At 38.4% G+C, this 18964-nt stretch overlaps 1 protein-coding gene across 3 annotated transcripts in view; it reads right to left on the bottom strand.

Annotated features, from left to right (window-relative positions):
- MYLK (myosin light chain kinase) overlaps nucleotides 1-18964 on the bottom strand; it is a 152582-nt gene that overhangs the window by 121805 nt on the left and 11813 nt on the right. For all 3 annotated transcript variants that reach the window (XM_010074025.1, XM_010074026.1, XM_010074027.1), the window contains exons 2-3: nucleotides 4728-4935; nucleotides 2875-2923 (exon numbers count right to left, since the gene is read on the bottom strand). In XM_010074025.1, coding sequence (XP_010072327.1) covers nucleotides 2875-2923; nucleotides 4728-4935 — 257 coding nt within the window. The remainder of the gene's footprint in view (nucleotides 1-2874; nucleotides 2924-4727; nucleotides 4936-18964) is intronic.

Here is an 18964-nt window from a genome sequence, read left to right on the forward strand (position 1 = left end):
TGGTTAGAGCACACTTCAGAAAGCATTTCCTGCCAACAAGGGTATATAATTGGTGGTAACCAAGACTGTAGTTACACAATATTTTTTTTGGCCAATGGAAGAAATGGAAATGCTGGTGTTGACTGCTCTTGACTCCTCGTGCAACTGAATAGTATGATGCTACACACCCACATCCAACATACACATAACTCGCATAACAGATCTGGGGACAACTTCAGCTGGTTTTAACCAGAGCTGGGCAAACCAAAGATAGGAAACACTGCATGCATTTAGTTTTTCCCATTTTGTGTTTCTTAGTTGCCTCCTAATAGATTATTTGTGCATACCTGTTCACTGCTCACAGTTCTTTATCATGTAATTTGTTTAGGCATTGAGTGCAATGACACAGCAATTTCTGATTTATGAATCAGCAACCTGTTTTTGCTGACATTTGACATTTCTGACATGTCCTGGTAAAGAATTTTGCTTTGGGGAAAGCTTCTGTTTGGAATCTCATTCACTACAATGTTTGCAAAGCAAACGTGAAAAGGGCACAAAACCAAAGTACACTCATCCTGGGTGAATGTCTATTAAGTATAAACGCCCAGCTCTACTTATAGGGGTGGCACAGCTGGGAAACCACATGTGGAATGAAACTAGAGTGACATCAGTGATTGCCGTCCAAAATCCTCAGTTAGACAGCTGTAAAACATAAAACATCAAGCGGTACTATAGCAAGAAAAAAAAAAAAAAAAGGTGCAACTTCAGGTCTGTTAATGTCAAAGGGAACACTCACAGTCTTTGCTCTGAAGTCCTGGTACAAGAAAGACACACATAAGCAGATGGTGATTTTTTTTTTTTTAACCTTTTATTTCAAGCAAACGGAACCATTTTCAAGGCCTTCTTTTCCAGATGGCCTTTTACCATGTGTGAGTAAGATGTATCAATACCTCACCATTTCTACCAGGTGTCAGATACTAACAGAGACTGCATCGCCTTAATCCAAGATGCTGCCAAGACATGCTGGTTGCCATACAGGCAGCTTGAAGTTTCTGAGAGACGATACTATAATGAAAGGATTTACATGGACAGGAGGACCAGGAAAAAGTCTTGGGAGAGAAGGGTGACTGTAATATGCTAAAATGAAAAACACTTCATCATATAATTAAATACCTGATATTTTTTTAATGTCATTGTCCTTATGCTACCACTAAAGAAGAGCATAAATTTGTATTAAAGAAGTCTTTTAGTGATCGTCTTTAGGTGGTATTATTTCTACATTTATATATCCATACACATTTATTAATGCATGAAAAGAAAAACAACCACTAGATAGCCTGCAGCTTCATGGCTGTTTCCTAGATATACAGAATCTGAAAAGTATATATTTTATTTCCTTCCTTCCTGTTTACATAAGGCATAAGCTTTCCATATCATAAAATTATTAATACTGAATAGGAGTAAAACAAATGAGAATGAAAAATGAGGACAACGACTCTAAGTCCACGCAACACAATGGATTAGGATAGTGCTTTGGGAAGTCTGAATGTACAACAAAACCTAACAGCAACCTTGACTGTCCTTTCTTGCTTTGATTATGTAGCATGTGTGTTTTTCTGTAGCACATCTGTGATACAGACATTATCATGTAAAAGCCTTCCTGATTACTCGCTTTCACTTACTATTTTCACAGTTGTAATCTCAGTCGATTTTAAAATTCAAAACATACATAAACAATATTCATATCAATGATGAAATTAAAAACTTAAGTTTTAACTATCTGTATTCTGATCAGTAACATAATCAGAAACATGTATTTTTGTCTACATCCAGGGCAACTCATTCCCAGGGAGATAAATCAGAAATAATTCTGCTTAAATTCAAGATAACTTATGAAGAAATGAATTCAGCTGTTGGAAGAATTAGGTCTGGGGCTTTTAAAAGAGTGGCATTCACTCAATTGTAAATGCTTACTGAAGTTCAGAAAGTACATGACAGCAAGAAGGCTCTTCCATGTGCTGACGCAGATCACCCCATCAACCCATTCTTGCTAACAGTTACTCCAAACCATTCTTGCTAACAGTTACTCCAAACCTGAACAATTCTTTCTTCTGCACTACAGTTTACCCACTGTGTTGCCTGGAAATACTTAAAGTAACTCTGAGAGAATGCTGATTTCAGTTACTTTTATTTCTTACTAATGTCTTTAAAGCAGTATTTGCTCTGGCTTTGTAAGGAGACTGTCAGGTCATGGAAGATGTGGAGAAAGATTTCTGAATATCAGAGAGCAGAGACAAGAGGGTGTAATATTGCAGATACCAGCAGAATGTACTCTTTTCAGACAGATTAATTCCTGTCAGTTTGAGGGAGCAGTAGCTGTATCAAGCCACTTATATCTTCCTGACAGCTTCAACAATTTTACTAACACAGCAGCTCTCAGAGTAGCCATTCCACTTGCAATAAATGGGGATTTGGACTTAGAGCATTTGAGTTCACAAATATCGAACTGTTTGTTTTCAGATGTTGCTGTAGCTGGTACTGCCTTGCCTCTGAGAGCCCAGCCATTCTTGCTATCCCCGTCTCACAAGTATGAGAAATCATGCCAAGCAGTTACTCTGTTCCAATGCAATGCTATGCAGAACCAAGTCATTAACCACCAGGCTTTGCTTTCCTCCATTACTTCTGATTCATGCACAGGTGAGGAGCTTTGGGGATACGTATCCAGTGAGGAATTATTGAGAACTTAACAAGAATCCAACCCTTTATGACTGGCCCTCAAAGTGAATCAGAGCAAAAGACAAAATGCAGGAGGCACTTAAAATGGGGAGATGTGGTTATTCTTTAGAAAGAGTAATTTTACTTGTTTTCCTACCAAAACACATTTAGACTTCTTACCCAGGGGTTTTGGCACTGGATGGTAGGCTGTATTTCTTCAAGGAGTTTCCTGTATGCATAGGACAGGAAGACAGGAAGTCAGAAATTTTGTCAAGACCATTGGGAATTACAGATACTAAAGACTATGTAAAATATGCATTTATCCAGCTTTCAAACAAAAAGGAGGAATGCAACACCTGTGGTATAAGGTTATGTCATCTGTAGTTAGGCTCTCCAATTTCAAAACCAAGTTTTAGCAGTTACCGTCTAACCCCTGACCTCAGTAGTAACAACACTGCAGATTAGTAATGCAAAAATATTTTTAAACAAGTGAATGAAACACTGTGTCTAATTTCTACAGTGCAGCACTAATTCGAATTAAGATAGCAAAAAAAAAAAAAAAAAAAAAAAGGTTTTTGGACTCTGAAAAAGGTCTTACTTTACTGGGTTTGTTTATTAGTCCTGTGCCAGCCCAGACTAGATTTTCTGTAAACTTATTCTTTTTGAAGGACAATAGTTCATCACGTTAGCTCGTGTTAGCAATACGGAGATGTGTACGAAGTCGTGTAAGCTCAGCGCCATCTACTGCACACAGCATTCCTGGTAGCTTTGGCCCATTAAAAAATAGTGACCTGGAGTAGATCCAGGGTGGCAGCATGAAGCAAACAGCTCTGACTGCTGTGAAAAAAACAGTTGTTCTCGAGCCTTATAAGAATATACATTACTGTCAGGTAGGATAGCCATGCAGGACAGAAAGACTACATTGTGTTTCAGTCTCTCAGTTTTTCAAGTATCAGTCAGCCCCACCTTTGCTGAGAACAGAAAAAAAACCCTGTGCTTTGCTATCTTGAGGCATAGAGGGATTTTTAGAATAAAGACTGTGTAATTCTTAAACTCTGAGAAATTCAGTCATTGGGTACTGCCATGAAATTGCTTTTAATCTGCAGCTAAGCCTAGGTCAAAAAAACCTGATATAAAACCAGCTTTTAAAAAACCTCCACCTCCGTGCAAGTTGTCACTCATAAAAGTTGTCACAACTTAAATCTAGGAGAAAAAAAAAAAAAAAGAGATTTTCCATAATTTTTAGGACAGGAGGCAGTAACAAACATGCCAGATCGATGCATATTTCAGTATGTACTCTGAGGATATCTGTTAGAGATTTTGACTCTGAACAAATACAAATGCTGATTGTTTCAGGACTGCTGCAGAGTTTTGTTTTGCTTCAAGAATTCAGCACAAAGTTGTGACCTGAGGAGCTTTGGTATTCAACAGAGCTCTGACATGAAAAAATAGGAAAGAGAGAATCAGTACAATTGATTTCCATCTTTCTCTGGCTTTGTGTCACTCTTTACATTTTAAATTTGGCAGTTTGCAACTATCTAATATGCAGATGTTCTCTTAAAAATTCCTGAGTTTGATCTTGGCTGTTTCCTGTGTGACATTAAGCATGCAATTACAACCAGGCGTTCAGCAAATGGAAGAATGCATGGAGAACTCCAGGAACCCATTGCCTCAGCGTGCCTATCTGTGAAGCAATGAAGCATTACTGCCTGAGAGAAAATGCTAACTTTCCACGCCTTTGTATCTGTCCTGAGTGGTGGCTTCCATGAAAATTACGAAGTTTATAGCAATGTCTTTAACACTAGGTCTTTTGTTACCTGGGCATCTGAAACTGAATGCACCCTTTATCTAGCTGTAGACATGTAGTTCCCTGCAAAATGTCTTAAACTGTGAAATGCAATTAATCAATCTTACTCTTGCAGCAGTGAGAAAGTATGTGCGTACAGTTGTGATTTTAACCAGACAGTTTAACACAGCTTGTTCATTTAATTAAACTCTATATAACCATCGCAACAGTATAAGTATCGTCTTACCTTCCACTGTCAGTTCCACGGTCACTTGACGAACCCCACCATCATTTGCAGCCTCACAGGTATATTTACCATCATCACCTTCCTGTACGCCTTTGATTACCAAGCTGAATATCCCCCGAATGCTGTGGTCCACGACATAACGGTCTCCCTCTGGGACAGGATGCCCATTTCTGTACCATGTGATCCGAGGCTCGGGGTAGCCTCTGACCTGAAAAGATGTTAGAAAGAGTGGAGAAAGAAGACAAACATAACAGATGATGGTATTAGGAAGAAATTTGGACATAGTTCTTGACACAGGAGCTGTTAAACACATACTCTTCGCAAGCCAAATGGCAGAACATAATGAAATGAAAAAACTCATGGATAAGTCAAACTGTTAAAATCATAAGACTAGTCAGACAGATAGATCCCTACACAGAAAAGTTTCCCACTAGAATGGTTTACCTTTAGAAGCATAGTGACAGTGCCAACAAAGAATCCTGACACCTGGGTCCCCAGTGTTCAGAGATGCAAGGGCAATAGTGCTACTATACCTGTAAGTATGCAAGACTGGAAGGTATCTAGACCAAAAATTTCTAGCATGGTTGCCAAGGATTAGGCTTATATTGTAAATCTGTACAGAGCCATCTAGTTTTCAAATGTGCTGAGATATAGTAGCTCCTGACAATATACAGGAAAGAAATGCTGACACGTACCAAATTTTGTCTTGATCTTTAAAAGCAGAAGATAAGGGGTTGCAATTTGAGAAAGTGTTATTAAGGGTCATTCTCATGTTATGGTGGGAGGGGGACTATAAAGACCTAGACATATTCACACAAACACGTTGCTCAACTTAAAGAGTTTTGTGGTTTACTGCTAGCCTGAAGAAGAGTTTTCAACAAAATGAAACAATCCTGTCTGATTAAATAACAGCCATATTAATATATGCTGGCCTGCTGTGGCATTAATGATACTCTCAGATTTGCAGGCAGATTTTCAGTCGGTATAACTAAGCACGGAGTTATTGATTTCAGCTGAGCTGTTGAAACCTGCTGAGGATCTGTGTCTTTCATAAAAAAGATGGAAAAAACAGACATTCACATTTCCACCAAAGAACTAACTCCTCAGGCAAAGGTTCTTCCTCCATTTTATGAGAGATGCCATCCTCTTTGAAGGTCACTTTAGTACGTGTTAACTGTTAGCACACTTCCCCAGTCACCATAACAACTCTTGATTACCGTATTTCCCCCTCCTTTCCTATTCCCCCACTCTGATATGTAGCCCTACATCTTCTGACTCTCTGATCTTTTGCCTACATGTCCTGAAGTAACTGAGTGGATCAAGATGAGCTGAGATGAAAAATAGTTGCGGGTGTGTTTGCTCACTGGGAAAGGAGCAATGTTGCATTTTGAACGACGTTCTCAAATCTTGGCAACTGAACAGGAAGTCTCTTCAACCTCCAGGTGGGCAAAAATATTGATGGTCTGTCTTGATTTGAAGAAGGCTTGGTTGTGGCTTGCGCAAATTCCTCCCAGCATTCTCCTCTCAGTTTCCAATCTATATTTCAGCTCTGCTTTCTTCTGACTCCACAGCACTTGCTTTCCAAATTACAATCTTTAGCCAACCAACCTTACCCATTCTTAGGTTTTCTTCTTTCAAAACCTTTCATTTTCAGTGCAGCCCCACCTCACGTCAGCTGGGTTTCTCATCTGATGGAGCTTAACCTATGGCTGTCGGAAATTCTTCTCTTTAATTCCTTGGGTATCAGTTCAGACAAATTAATTTTGCCAGTGATGTGGCAACTCCTTCTTTCTGGCACTACTTAATATATATAGAGAGAACATTAATGTTTGCCAAGAGCATGAATACGCTGAATAAGCTGGAGAAACTTTCCACTTCTGGTACAAACTTCTCATGTTCTTTCTGAGTCTATCTTTACCTTGTAAGAGCCATGTTCTGTGAAGAATACATGCTTTTTCTTTAATGTGCTTTCTGCAAAACAGCAGCTCCCACTCAACCTTGCCCCCTAACACTACTCCAGCATATTGGTTTAGTGCTTACTCAGAGGGCAGGCTCCCAGCAGTATCCTTCTCAGCACATCTCATGTCCAGAAAAATGGAGTTGTGAAGCACCGATATAAGTTTTTATAGTAGTGTAGCTCTTGTTAGTTGATAATGTGCTCACTGCTACACGAAGTGACTTATACCAAAGAACTGTTTCTTACTACTGACTTGCCAATGCCCTCCTGCCTCTTTTCATTTTAGATTAAGAGACCAACAGAGAGATTTAGTGACTTATCCAAAACCAGAGTGTATATTAGAATGGAGTTTCTACCTCTCATTTTTGCTTCACTGGATATTAAGATTTCCTTGAATTTAAAATATTTGAGGCAAAATGGCTTTGAAACTGCTATTTCAAGTAATACAATGCAGTAAAATGACAGAGTAGCACTTATACTGGTGTGAAGAAAGAGTCACCTTTTCAGTGCATTACATCACAACCTCTTTACTAACATTAGTCTAGCCACATCTGTTTACAGCTGCTGAGAGTGGTCAGACATTGGAACAGGCTACCCAGGGAGGTGGTTGAGTCACCATCCCTGGAGGTGTTCAAGAAACGTGTAGATGTGGTGCTTAGGGACATGGTTTAGTGAGTTAGGTGGTGTTGGATTGGACTTGATGATCCTTGAGGTCTTTTGCAACCTTAATGATTCTATGATTCTATGAGATTCTGGCCTGTGAATACAAGTCATCAATTACATGTCACCTAATATATTTATTATTTTTTCCAGTTCACAATCATTCCTTCTGGTGTTTACTTCTATGTTCAACCCAGCTTCAAAGCTCCCAAGCATAAACATTCCATCACTTATCCCAGGGAACAATTGGGGTTGAAGCAACAGGAAACACTTTCCTTCCATTTTTCTTTTTATTTTATCATATTCTTAAGTCCCTCTTGGACCACATAAGGCCATTTTTACCTGAACCCTCAAGCTCTGATAGACCATTATACATGCATTTCCAGAATCACATGACTGAGCCTACATAAAGTATTTTTCCATTTCTTCCATGTGTGTTTATTTTATGCTTGCTGTGTCTGTGTTGTTTTGTTCATCCACACATCTACACCGAGAAAATGCCACACAGAAAATTACAAACACAGGTGATCAGCATGCCATTTCTTTTCAAAAGGTTGAGTCATTCCCTTCACGATCTCTGTATTTTTTTTCTTTCATTTTTTGTCAAAAATTAAATGATGGGAAAGCAGAAGTTTACAGAATTTCTCTGTTGCAAGGATTTATTTCAGGTTTAGGTTTGGAATGTATTTCAAACTGAGCCAGCCCTCTCTGAAATACATGGTCTTGCCATAAAAATGTCAGGGACCCTTAAACGAATCGCTGGTTACTAGGTTTTGATCCTAATGGATCAATTCCAGAACTGCAGCAGCTTTTATATTCCTCCCTGACCTTTCCAGAGCTCACTAAAAACATCTGCCTTGAATAAATCCACAGCAAAGAAAAATTTATCTGCTTATTTAATGCCCAGCAGCAGAAGGCTGTAACCTTTATTTACAGCTTGGCCCTTGTGAGTATTGCCAGTCCCGGTGAGGCTACAGCTTTTCTTTATCTTCTCTACAACACTAGCAAGTGTTAAATTGACAGCAAGCAGCAAATAACCATTGTATTAGCACTAACAAGAGTTTTGAGTTTTTGTCTGGACCCATAAACTGCTTAGAGTCTTCTTGGAAAATTCTCCTAAGGTAAAACAGGCCTTCCACTCCATGCATAAGCACAGCAAGTGGAAAGAGCTGAGAGAGAATCTGTTGCCTGTGAAACTTCCAGAGTTAAGATTCAGTTCTGCATCTAGGTCTGGGAGAAGACTACTGAAAAGGGATGGCGCTAGGTTCCCAAAGGAAATAAATAAGGAGAAAAAACCACAACAAATAGATTGAAGTTGTACGCTAAAGGATAATATTATTAAAATATGTGCTACTACAAGCTAGTCCCCATTGTCACAAACCTAAAGGCATTCAGTGACCACCAATGCCAAATATATTCAGTGACCCCTTTTCTTGTTCGAAAGCACAAGAAAGATTTTATAAAACTTGTCCTATAGCTATGCTCCATAAAAGAGCTCTTTATGTACCAATCCAAAAAACTGTAGTTTCGCCTACTTAAATGCGTCACAGTTGCAGTAGCAGTTTAGGGCAAAAAGATGCGGTCTTTTGGCTCATGCTTCTAATTTCAATGCCGTGTCCTGCTTTGTAACAACTGATGCTGGCTCCAGTGAGGTTAACAATGAACACAAACTCACAGCACCCAAAAAGAGCCAGCCATAAGTGACAATAAACCAAAGTGTAAGTAACTGTGAAACACTGATGGGTGTGTACTATTACTCAGTGTTGCTCACTTTGACAGGAACACCTTAAGACTAATGATGGCAAACATTACTTGACATATTCTAGCATTACATTCATTATACTGGCTGAGGTGTTCAGTGCTTGATGTTAAGGACTATATAAATGTCCCATGTTGCTGCTCAAGGTCGCATCAACACACAAGCAATAAGATCAGGAAGAAAATAGCTATCAGAAAGATTTCTTTGTTTGCAAAATTCCCCGAAATTTCATCATATATAGACAGGCACATCAAAAGTTGTGCTAAGGCTGGCAATGATGCAACTGTTATGAAGTTGCTATCCAAAATAACTCCCCTAATAGAGATGATTTCATATGGTTCAAAATGAATTCCACTAATGACTAAAATTCATCTCAAGAGACAATCCTTCTCCCATTAAGTCAGAATTTTAAAACATCCAGATTCTGCCAGCACGTAACATTCAGTTGTGCTGCCATTTCTGTAGACTACCTTTGCCTTTAATTTCACAAAATCCAGAATGAAGACCTGTATATGTAAGGTATTCAATCACTGAATGAAAGAATCAGTTGCATTTGGGTGGTTCAATCCATCTAAAGAAAAATGATTTTGAGTTTACCTTTGAAAGACAGACATATTCTCCATTCAACTTTTTAGACTTCACATGCTATTTAAAATGTAGCTTTCAACCCAATTTGCATACGTTGCTGCTTTTTGAGGAAGGTTGTCCCCTTTGTGGGCTGTTAAAGAATAACAGGGTATAGTACATAGCATTTAACATCCTAAAATAACCATGTTTTCTGCCCCTGCAGCTAAGTGACACTCCTTTTTGACACCTGTTTCTCACTGAGAAGAACTTCATATCATAACTGCCCATTCATATCTGAGATGGAAAAATACAGAATAGACTTTGTACAGAAAATGTATGGAAGTTTTTTTTCATTTTAATTAACATGTGCACTGATAAAGGGTTATACAAAAATAGACTTTTCCACTTGTCTTGAGACTTTTAGGGATATGCAGCCCTTGAGTCTATTAAAAGTGATGCTCTTAGCCTGCAACTCATTCATTGCAAGACAGAGAAATAATTTGTTAAAAATTTTGCTGGTTATTAGTGTGGCTAGCACATTTATAGTAGACTGTAGTGTCTGAAAGCATTAAAACAACATGAAAACAAAGTTTGTGTGACCTGGGTAACAAGTCTTACAAAAAGAATGGCAGTAATGAGAAATGAATTCTAATGCAGAAAGGTAGCTGCAAAGCAGAAGAGAATAAACTGTTTCCCACATCCACAGAGGATGGGACAAGCAACAGACTTTTAAGAGAAATTGTCCAGTGGGTTGGTTTTGCTTATTTGTCTGCCTGCCTATCTTACAATTAAAGGAATGCCAGAGAGTGAGGTAACTTTTTGAGATGGTTTGTAGCCTACCCTCTGTTCCATGCCCACCTTCAACCAGAAGCCAGTAATTTCTGGGAACTCCATCTCAGAAAAGGCCACAGAGATCAGAAGTTGCAAAGGGATAAAAAGAGAATAGCCTCAGTTATAGTTGCCAGATGTTACCATTGAGCTTCAAATGCTTTGGGCAGATCATTAGAAGTCACACCAGGAGGAGACATCAAGGGAGATGTGGAAAACCATTCAGAATACTTGACAGACTCTAACCTTTATTCTGCTGCCTGTACATAAAACCCTGATACCAAAAGAGAACGGACCTGGCCTACCAAATAGTCATTACTAGCAGGGTGTAAACTGCTTACACCTTTTGTAAAACTTAGAGCATTGATCCATCAGACTGTATCAAAAAAGCAGCAGAATAAATGTGATTAAGTAGAATGACAAATTTTGTAAATGTAATTCTACTCAAAGAAGTGAAGATACAGGAAAAAACAATGTATAGCACTTACGCTTGAAATGCGGAAGACTGTATAGTGTACCTCTTCTTCCAATGTCTAGGTATCAGCAAAAATTGAATATTATCCACTTTACTGCAAGTTATGTATAAGATGGGCTCATCTGAAGGTCATAGAATTGAAGGCTCTCATGCAGCCCCAAGAGATTCAATCCAGACAGTAAGAGCTGTTCTGGGTATGTGGCTCATCCTAGGTCCTACAAAAAAAAAAAGAGGTGTTTCCCATAGTCATCAGGCTCTAGCCAGTGTCCCCTATCTTTCTTGAATCAAGAACTGAGATTTTTTGGATCTGGACCTTGATCAAGAGACTTGTGAGGAGAATGAAGTGCTTGAGAGACAGTTTAGCAGATGATGCTAAGAACTGGATACACCACAACACATGCTCTGTCCATGTGGACAGAGCTGTGCTCTCTAACAAGAAAAGAAAACACTCCTTGTTGTAATAGTTCATATTGATGTGGACTCTTGATGTCAGTCTTAGGAAAAAAGTACTACAAAACTGTGCAGACTACAGTGTGAACATCACAAATGCAACCCCACCTAATAGCTGGTATATTTTAATTTTAATTTTTTAGTTAGTGCAGGTGTGAAACATGGTTCTCACCAGAGCAGCTCTTTTGTAAGTCTTGTAACAAAGCTTCTGTTAGGCTCAAACTGCAGTTGGCTTTAACAAATGAACAGCAGATGTTCTTGATAAAGGAAAGTGGACATGATACATTGTTAAGCGCCTTCTGAGACTTTAAACACACACAAACCATATCTCAAGAATAGTTTATCCAGTTTAAAAGCTTGCTTCTAAAATGGAGAACTTGCCTGACAAGGTTAAACATGAAAATGTTAAATATTTGGAGACTTAGTTATGACCTTGCAAGCAAAGCAAATAACCTACCTCTTCTATGGAGCAGTCTAGAATCTACAATTGCCTTATTTAAAGCAAAAATTGAATACATGCTAGGACTAACAGCTCACTTCAAAACATTACCTATTGTATGTAGAAGAAACAATAATGGTTTTTGTGTAAATCTTGGGTATCTTTTTGTTTAAGTGCTGAACTCTGGTACACTACATCTGGCTTTTAGGATTCTTGTTCCACAAGCACACAGGGCTCATAAAATAATTCTTTGGGTGTAACCTTAGCTGGAACACAACTCTGAAGACGTAAGTCTTCACAACTGGTGTGTGCAATTATCTGTTTCTTCTCCCAAATGGTGTGGAGCAGGGAGAGAAAAATGACAACACAGGCCTTCAAACAGACCATTATTTTGCAAAAAACCCAAACCAAACAAAAAACCCCAACCAAAGCCAGCAAGAATAAAAATTGTAATAAAGTAGATAAAGTAGAAAGTAGAATCAAACATCTGCGAAGCACCACCAAATGCTACACCTCATTCCTTGGGCACCCATCCCTGGCAATCACTGCATTCTGTTCTTAGGCAATCTCAGACCATGCATAATTATGTTGAGCTCCTTCTCAAGACTTCACCTGTAGAAGTTTCAAAGCATACACATTTTGCTTGATTCTCATTTGCAGCAATGAAAAGAAAACCTTTACTGAATTGAACTCCTCGGTATTGCTAATGTTAACATCGCTAGTGAAGGAAAACTCATATTCTTTAAGTCTCAAGTAGAAAGATGATATATCACAGCAGTAACACAGCAAGGCTGCAAGATTTGTCATTGTCCCATTTGCCCTGACAAGATACACAGAAGAGTTACCTGAAGATGCAAGTCACAGAATTCAATGCAAGGGCAAGCAGACCCAGAAGGTAAAAAGAGACTGAGCACTTTCTTCCCATTTATTAAAAGCTGTTCCTTTAAATTTATTATTTCAATGCAACTGTTAGTGTGCCATATGAAGTTTACCTTTCCGTATCCCCACGGAAAAAACCTATGGCCCAATTTCAGAAGATGCTGAGAGTTGTGTAGTTCTCACTGAGCTGAAACATAATAGTGAGTGCTGAGCACTTCTGGCGCATTTTGACTGCTGTACCTAGCTATGGGGATATGAATGAAAAACAGTACACTTTGGTTTATTTTTAAAAGTCCACTAAAACCCCTACAATATTATAAACCTATATGGATTGAGTTCACATTATGGATCCTGGATCTAATCTGTATATCACAGGATACAATTACAGAATTCAGGTGAGACAGAAGCTAGGGGTAAGTAAAGAGTTAAAGGATTCTCTAAATTTTCACATGAGAGACCCTTTCACAGAGTTTCACTTAGCTACCTGGCAACGTGCAAGGATTTCTTTGGGACCTAGGCAAAAAGTTCATTCATCCTAGAAAATGTGGAATGATTTGATCACGCGAAAGAAAAACTTTCTTCCATGCTTATTTCCTTCTGACACCAGTACTGACAATCTAGAATCCTGTAGCAAAAAGACAAAAGTTTATCTTATACAAAATTCTTTAACTCTGATGAAAACTCATTAGGTCTTGCTTCATTGACTCTGTAATGCTCCATTTGGCTGGAAACATGCTTTCACTTCAGATCATAAACCAGTGCTAGAATTACATTCATGCTGCTTAGATCATCTAGAAGAAACATATGTAACGGGGACTAGTGAACTGCTAGTGGACTTCACAATTCCTAATTGTCTAAGTAGGAATTCAGGTACCCAAGGACAAAACTTCCATCCTAAAATGCATAAAGAAACATGCACACAGAAAATGCATACACAAACACAGCCATTGTCATGGTCACGGGCAAAGATGCTACAAGAAAGGAAAGGTGCCCAAACCAGTGATGCACCGGAGAATTAATGAAAAACAGCAAGTTTCTTTTAAGGACAACATTTAAACCTCTGCTACACTAATGAGGGCATTTTCACAGAGTCTTAGAGTGGCAGTGGATTTTTGATAGAGCTTTAATAAATCATTCCACCAGCAGCAACATCTGCCTTTTTACTTTCCCACATTGCAGCCAGCTGACCTGTAGCCGTTAAGCGCATGAGAAGAGTTTTACGCAAACCACCCATATAGCTCACCTGGGCCTTTTTTTTCCCTGTGAATACAAGTCTTATGAATTTAAGATGGGATTATAAGTAGATTGAATCTCTGTCCATCTTTAGGTCTATATTTATACTTAGTCATTGTCAATTTTTTCCCTTTTTTTAAAAAGTTTGTCTAGGTTTGCAATTCAAAAGCAGTCAGATGCCATCGATCTTGGATAAAGTCTAGGAGAAAGCTTAGGCTATTTCCCCCACTGCTACCCTGATGCTGTCCTGGCTCCCTCCTACTCCTTTGTAGTTGTTGCACATTTTTATGAGCCACACTGGCACACAAAGATGACAAGGTGTCTGCAAAGTGGTGAAATTCTGACACTTTGTCAAAGGAGGATTCACAGTGTGCAGGATACGGAGTTATGTACAAACTGAAGACAATTTCAGTTCCAAAACAGGTATCTCTCATGTGGGAAAGTGTCACTCTGACTTCATAGCTGTGGATCTGAGACATGGAGACACTCAGAGAATTTGCCAAACTCACACTAAAAGGAGATCAGCTTCCATGTTTAGTAATGTTAGATCAAATAATCTGATCGTATTTCCTCCTTGGCAACAAATTTGCTGTTGTAGCAATCAATGTAAAGACTGAACTGAAGCTGCAGCACAGGAGGGCAGGTGCTCTTCTTACCCTGAATAATGACTGAACCCATCAACATCATATTAACGTGTCTGTGTATAGGTATCAAAGTGCAGAGTATAGAGTAACAGTAAAGAGGGTCCAGACCAAATAGGTTCATAGTCTTGGCAGCAAAACAATAAGCATGTAAATTAGCGTTACAAATAAGGGAATGTTAACTCACCACCATAGGAGAATGTAAGCAACATAAGATATGACTGTCAGCTCTCAGTAACTTCCATACTGCCATGCAGCTCTGCAGAACAGAAGTTCCTGCAGAATGGGCAAAAAAGGTTTCAAAGGCAAGGGCAAGCCCAAGAGCTCTTAACAAAAGAGGGAAGATAAACTTCGCAGCCCTTCCTTGGGTGAAACTCTCATCAATTTTAATGAGAATTTTCTCTGCTTCTGTGTCTCTCCTTAAAGAAAAACAAGAAGGCAAACTGCAAAGAGGAAGCTTTCTTCCCATGGACCAACTAATGTTAAGTCCTTTTAAAAAGTGTTAAATTTTATGAGGTGCTGAATAATTTGAATAGATTAAAATGCCAACAATGCAAGGAAATAGCTGATCTGTGTGCATGGTTATGGGTCATTTAGGATTATGCACTAAGAATGTAAATGAGTTCAAAGGAAAACAACTATGGTTGCTGAATGGAAATAGCTCTTGCTAATTGTTGCACATACCCTGGTAAGCCCCTAAAACGTGGTCTATCCTTCACTTCCTCCCCATCTTTGGTGATTCTACTTCAAGATGTCTATCAAGTATTACTAAATGAAGCAGCTGCTTTAAGTCAGTAGCAATGAGTTTAGGAACATGCCAGGAGTCTCCTGACAGAACCAGGGTTCTTTTCAGAGCAGCAGCAATCTTTGCTACAGAAAACAAGATTTTGAAAAACCAGACCAGAGTTTCACTGTGTTGTGAGAGCTTTCAGAACAGCAGTTCATTCATCTCCACTTTCAACAGGACAGACTGATTTACTGTGTTTGCCCCTACTTTTGTGCATAAATTTTATTTGGCAGCACTAGAAGAAAGGCTGAAACATAAAACAGTTTAACACAAGAAAAACAAATTAGTGGGAAACTGTCTCTCCTCTTCCCACCACAAAAAGCTAGGCTTTTAACACTTGACAAAGAATTTTACTTTCAGTTGTGAATCCTTCATTCAGTAACAACACAGAAAGGTGGATAAAGATCGTTTAGTCCAAGCACAGGTCTAAACACAGGTCTAAAGCACTAGGAAGCCCCCTGAAATGTACAGGATAAAATTAACACCAACATTTTGCTTTCTTGTTAGCAAAATGTGTGCATGTCCCCACTTCAAAGGAAAACCGTAAACCTTGGCTGTTTTATCTCACAGAACTGATCATAGAATCCAGATACTCTGGGCCACAGCTTGAGACTGGGAAATCATCAGGTCAAAAAACTCTGCTGATACCACACACAAAGAAGCAAAACTAAACAGCATCAATTATTTTCAGAGCAACAATCACTTCATAACAATAATATTTGGGGTTTGAATTGGCAGACACTTTTTAAAGATGACAACCTGCCCTTTTTCCTGCCTTTCTCAAGAAAATGATCATCACTCACTGTAATAACACTTGCAAAAAACTCACTTTTCCATTGCATATTATTTCTGGAAGACTGAAAGGTGTTTTTTTTTCCTTGCTGATGTGAATTTTCTGTCTTAAAAGGACATGAGTTTATTGCACGTCACCAAATACTAGTGGCCCTATCTTCTTGTAGGAGGTATGCCACTGACCAAAAGACCTTTGTACTTTCTTAGCTTGGGGATGCTGTTCTTAGGAATGCAATATCAATACATTCCATCAACAGGTAAGAAATCTCTATAAATTTACATAAGCACACACAGTATGCATGACCTACTGTGGAAAATTAATAAAACAAGAAAATTAATAATGAAAAAATGTGCTTTCTGTGCCCAAAACACACAGCTGCTGGAAAATATTTTTGGAGCTATTAAATTAATGATTAAGGGCAATAATCCATGTCTGGAGTGTAAGGTGGTAACAAAACCTCTTTGCTCTGAATGAACATGCCCATACTTTATCAATTTCTAGTCAGACAAGATTTATTTCCTGCAATTTAGGAGTCTGGCAGCAGCCACAGAAAATGCTAAAACTGGATTTTGTTGCTGAGTTGACTACACAGTTTTATGTTCATTTAGATACTGTCTGCTGATAGTGATGAATGCTGCTGGCAGAGGCAGGGTTCTGGATAGGTTATAAGAATTCTCCTCAGTTATGCACACTGCTTTGTTGTTGATGCTACTTGGTAGGGCTGGCAAGCACACTGGGTGTGAAATGTCGTTTGAGTTTCATTAAAAAGTAGAACTGATGTGATTACAAAGAGGTATAAAATACAATGTTGGATTGTGAAGATATGAATACATTAGACAGCCTAAACATCTAGCTTTCCTCACCGCATTCTTAATTCTGCTACGTGCAACTTACTGCTATGCATTAAATAATTAAGACTTCCATACATAATCCTATTGCAAAACATCATCTGCCCATTAGCAACTGTCAGTGACGTTTTTATCCTGTAATAATCTGTAAAATCTATAAGCTTTCAAGGCTTCACACATATACTTTTAAATAACAGCTTAGCAAAGATAAGTCTTATAGTGCAATATACCAACTGCTATGTTTAAAATAAAAATCAAAGGCTCAGCAACAACTGTTTAAAAGAAAAAACCCTCAAAGCACTAACTGAAATACTAAGTATAAATTGATGTGGCTATGAATTTCTAGTTCAACGGTTCAGAACAAATATTTATAGACATGCTGAGTTCAAGAGAAATTTCGTGGGTTTGCCTCTTCTTTCTAATGCTTTCTCTCAAAACTAAAATTGCTGTGATCTTGGTAAGAGCAACACACACGTGCACTCAAAAATAGCTAAATTTGTTTAGGTTGTGGAAAAAGTGCTTACTCTGCATGTGCTTTCAATAGAGCTCCACTTAACTGCAGTTGCTGGCATTAGAGATCTGAACAAATCCAACATAAAGTGTTCCATTAAACCTATGAGCATGTAACAATATCCCAAGCAGACAAATCTTTGTCACACTTCTGGCCACTACCATATCCCAACAGGAAAACAAACTAGCTTTTGTGTCAAGGCACTGAGAACTTAATGTTGGCACTATGTTTTCATTAACTGATGGTCTTAATCCAACAGCAGTCACTTGGATATTGGTGATATCTTTAAGGTCCCTGCCTACCCTAATGATTCCTTGATTCTATATTTGCACTTATTGCAAATCTTAACTTTCTCTGTTCATCTCTAATAAGGACATGTTCATGTCTAAGGTACTGGATGGGAATTGAACTTCTGGAAGACAGCAGTTCAATTTCGAATCCCAGCATTTATTTCAGTGTGACCTTGCACAAACCGATAAATCTCACTGAGCTTCAGTACTCCACCCGAATGTCAAGTAGGGTAACAATGACTACTTCCTCTGTTGTTTTAGCTAGGAAGGTCATCAGAGAACAGCCCAACTCTAGTCTGGCCTGTGTATGTGTATGTAGTGTATCTGCAGAGATACGCTAGGACTCCAGTTGAATTTGGCTGTTTAAGTGATACCATGAAATAAGCAAAATTCAATAATATTTACCATAGTTCTTTAATCTATATTTCCAATATTCTATCATAATTTTTCTTCCAGTGCCCTGACTTTTCGCATAAGTTTGGTTTGAAATTTTTATATTTGCCTCCCTGCAGATGTGAATTACTGAGTTATTCTTTTATAAAGGAACACGAGAATTTATACAGACAAAAGAATCAAGCTGATGTATATTGAACTTTCATTCCAGGGTGTTCCCAGAACAGAAAAATTCTTAATTTGTTGTGATATAAATGAGTTAGATTTCAAATACGAGATACCAGGTACTACCATTTGTGGAGGGTGTTTTTACAAAAGTTTTACAAAATAGTGTGCATTACACTAATAGTTTAAGCTTTGCAAAACCAATGTAAATAATTCATGCAGCATAACTACAGGCTTGCTTGTGTATTATGGGGCACATGGAAAGAATGGCAACCTTTCAAGCCACACAGTTACAATTTGACTGTACTGTGCAGCTAGAGGAAAATTACCCTTCTAACGGATTCATCATGAGTTGAGAGAGCACAGAGCCAGATGAAATAAGCTCAATATTCTGTCACCAAAAGCCAAGTAACCATGAACAGAAGTATTTAATTTATCAGTCTTTGCTTCTCCATTTTCTTTGAGCTACATGTGCAGATTGTTGTCATCTTCAAATGAAAAATTCTTGTATATGTTACACATTGGCATACAGTATGACTTTTCATTGGTATTTTAGTCAGCT

This window comes from Pterocles gutturalis, unplaced genomic scaffold (genome assembly GCF_000699245.1).
Source record: "Pterocles gutturalis isolate BGI_N339 unplaced genomic scaffold, ASM69924v1 scaffold1322, whole genome shotgun sequence".
Classification (NCBI taxonomy): domain Eukaryota; kingdom Metazoa; phylum Chordata; class Aves; order Pterocliformes; family Pteroclidae; genus Pterocles; species Pterocles gutturalis.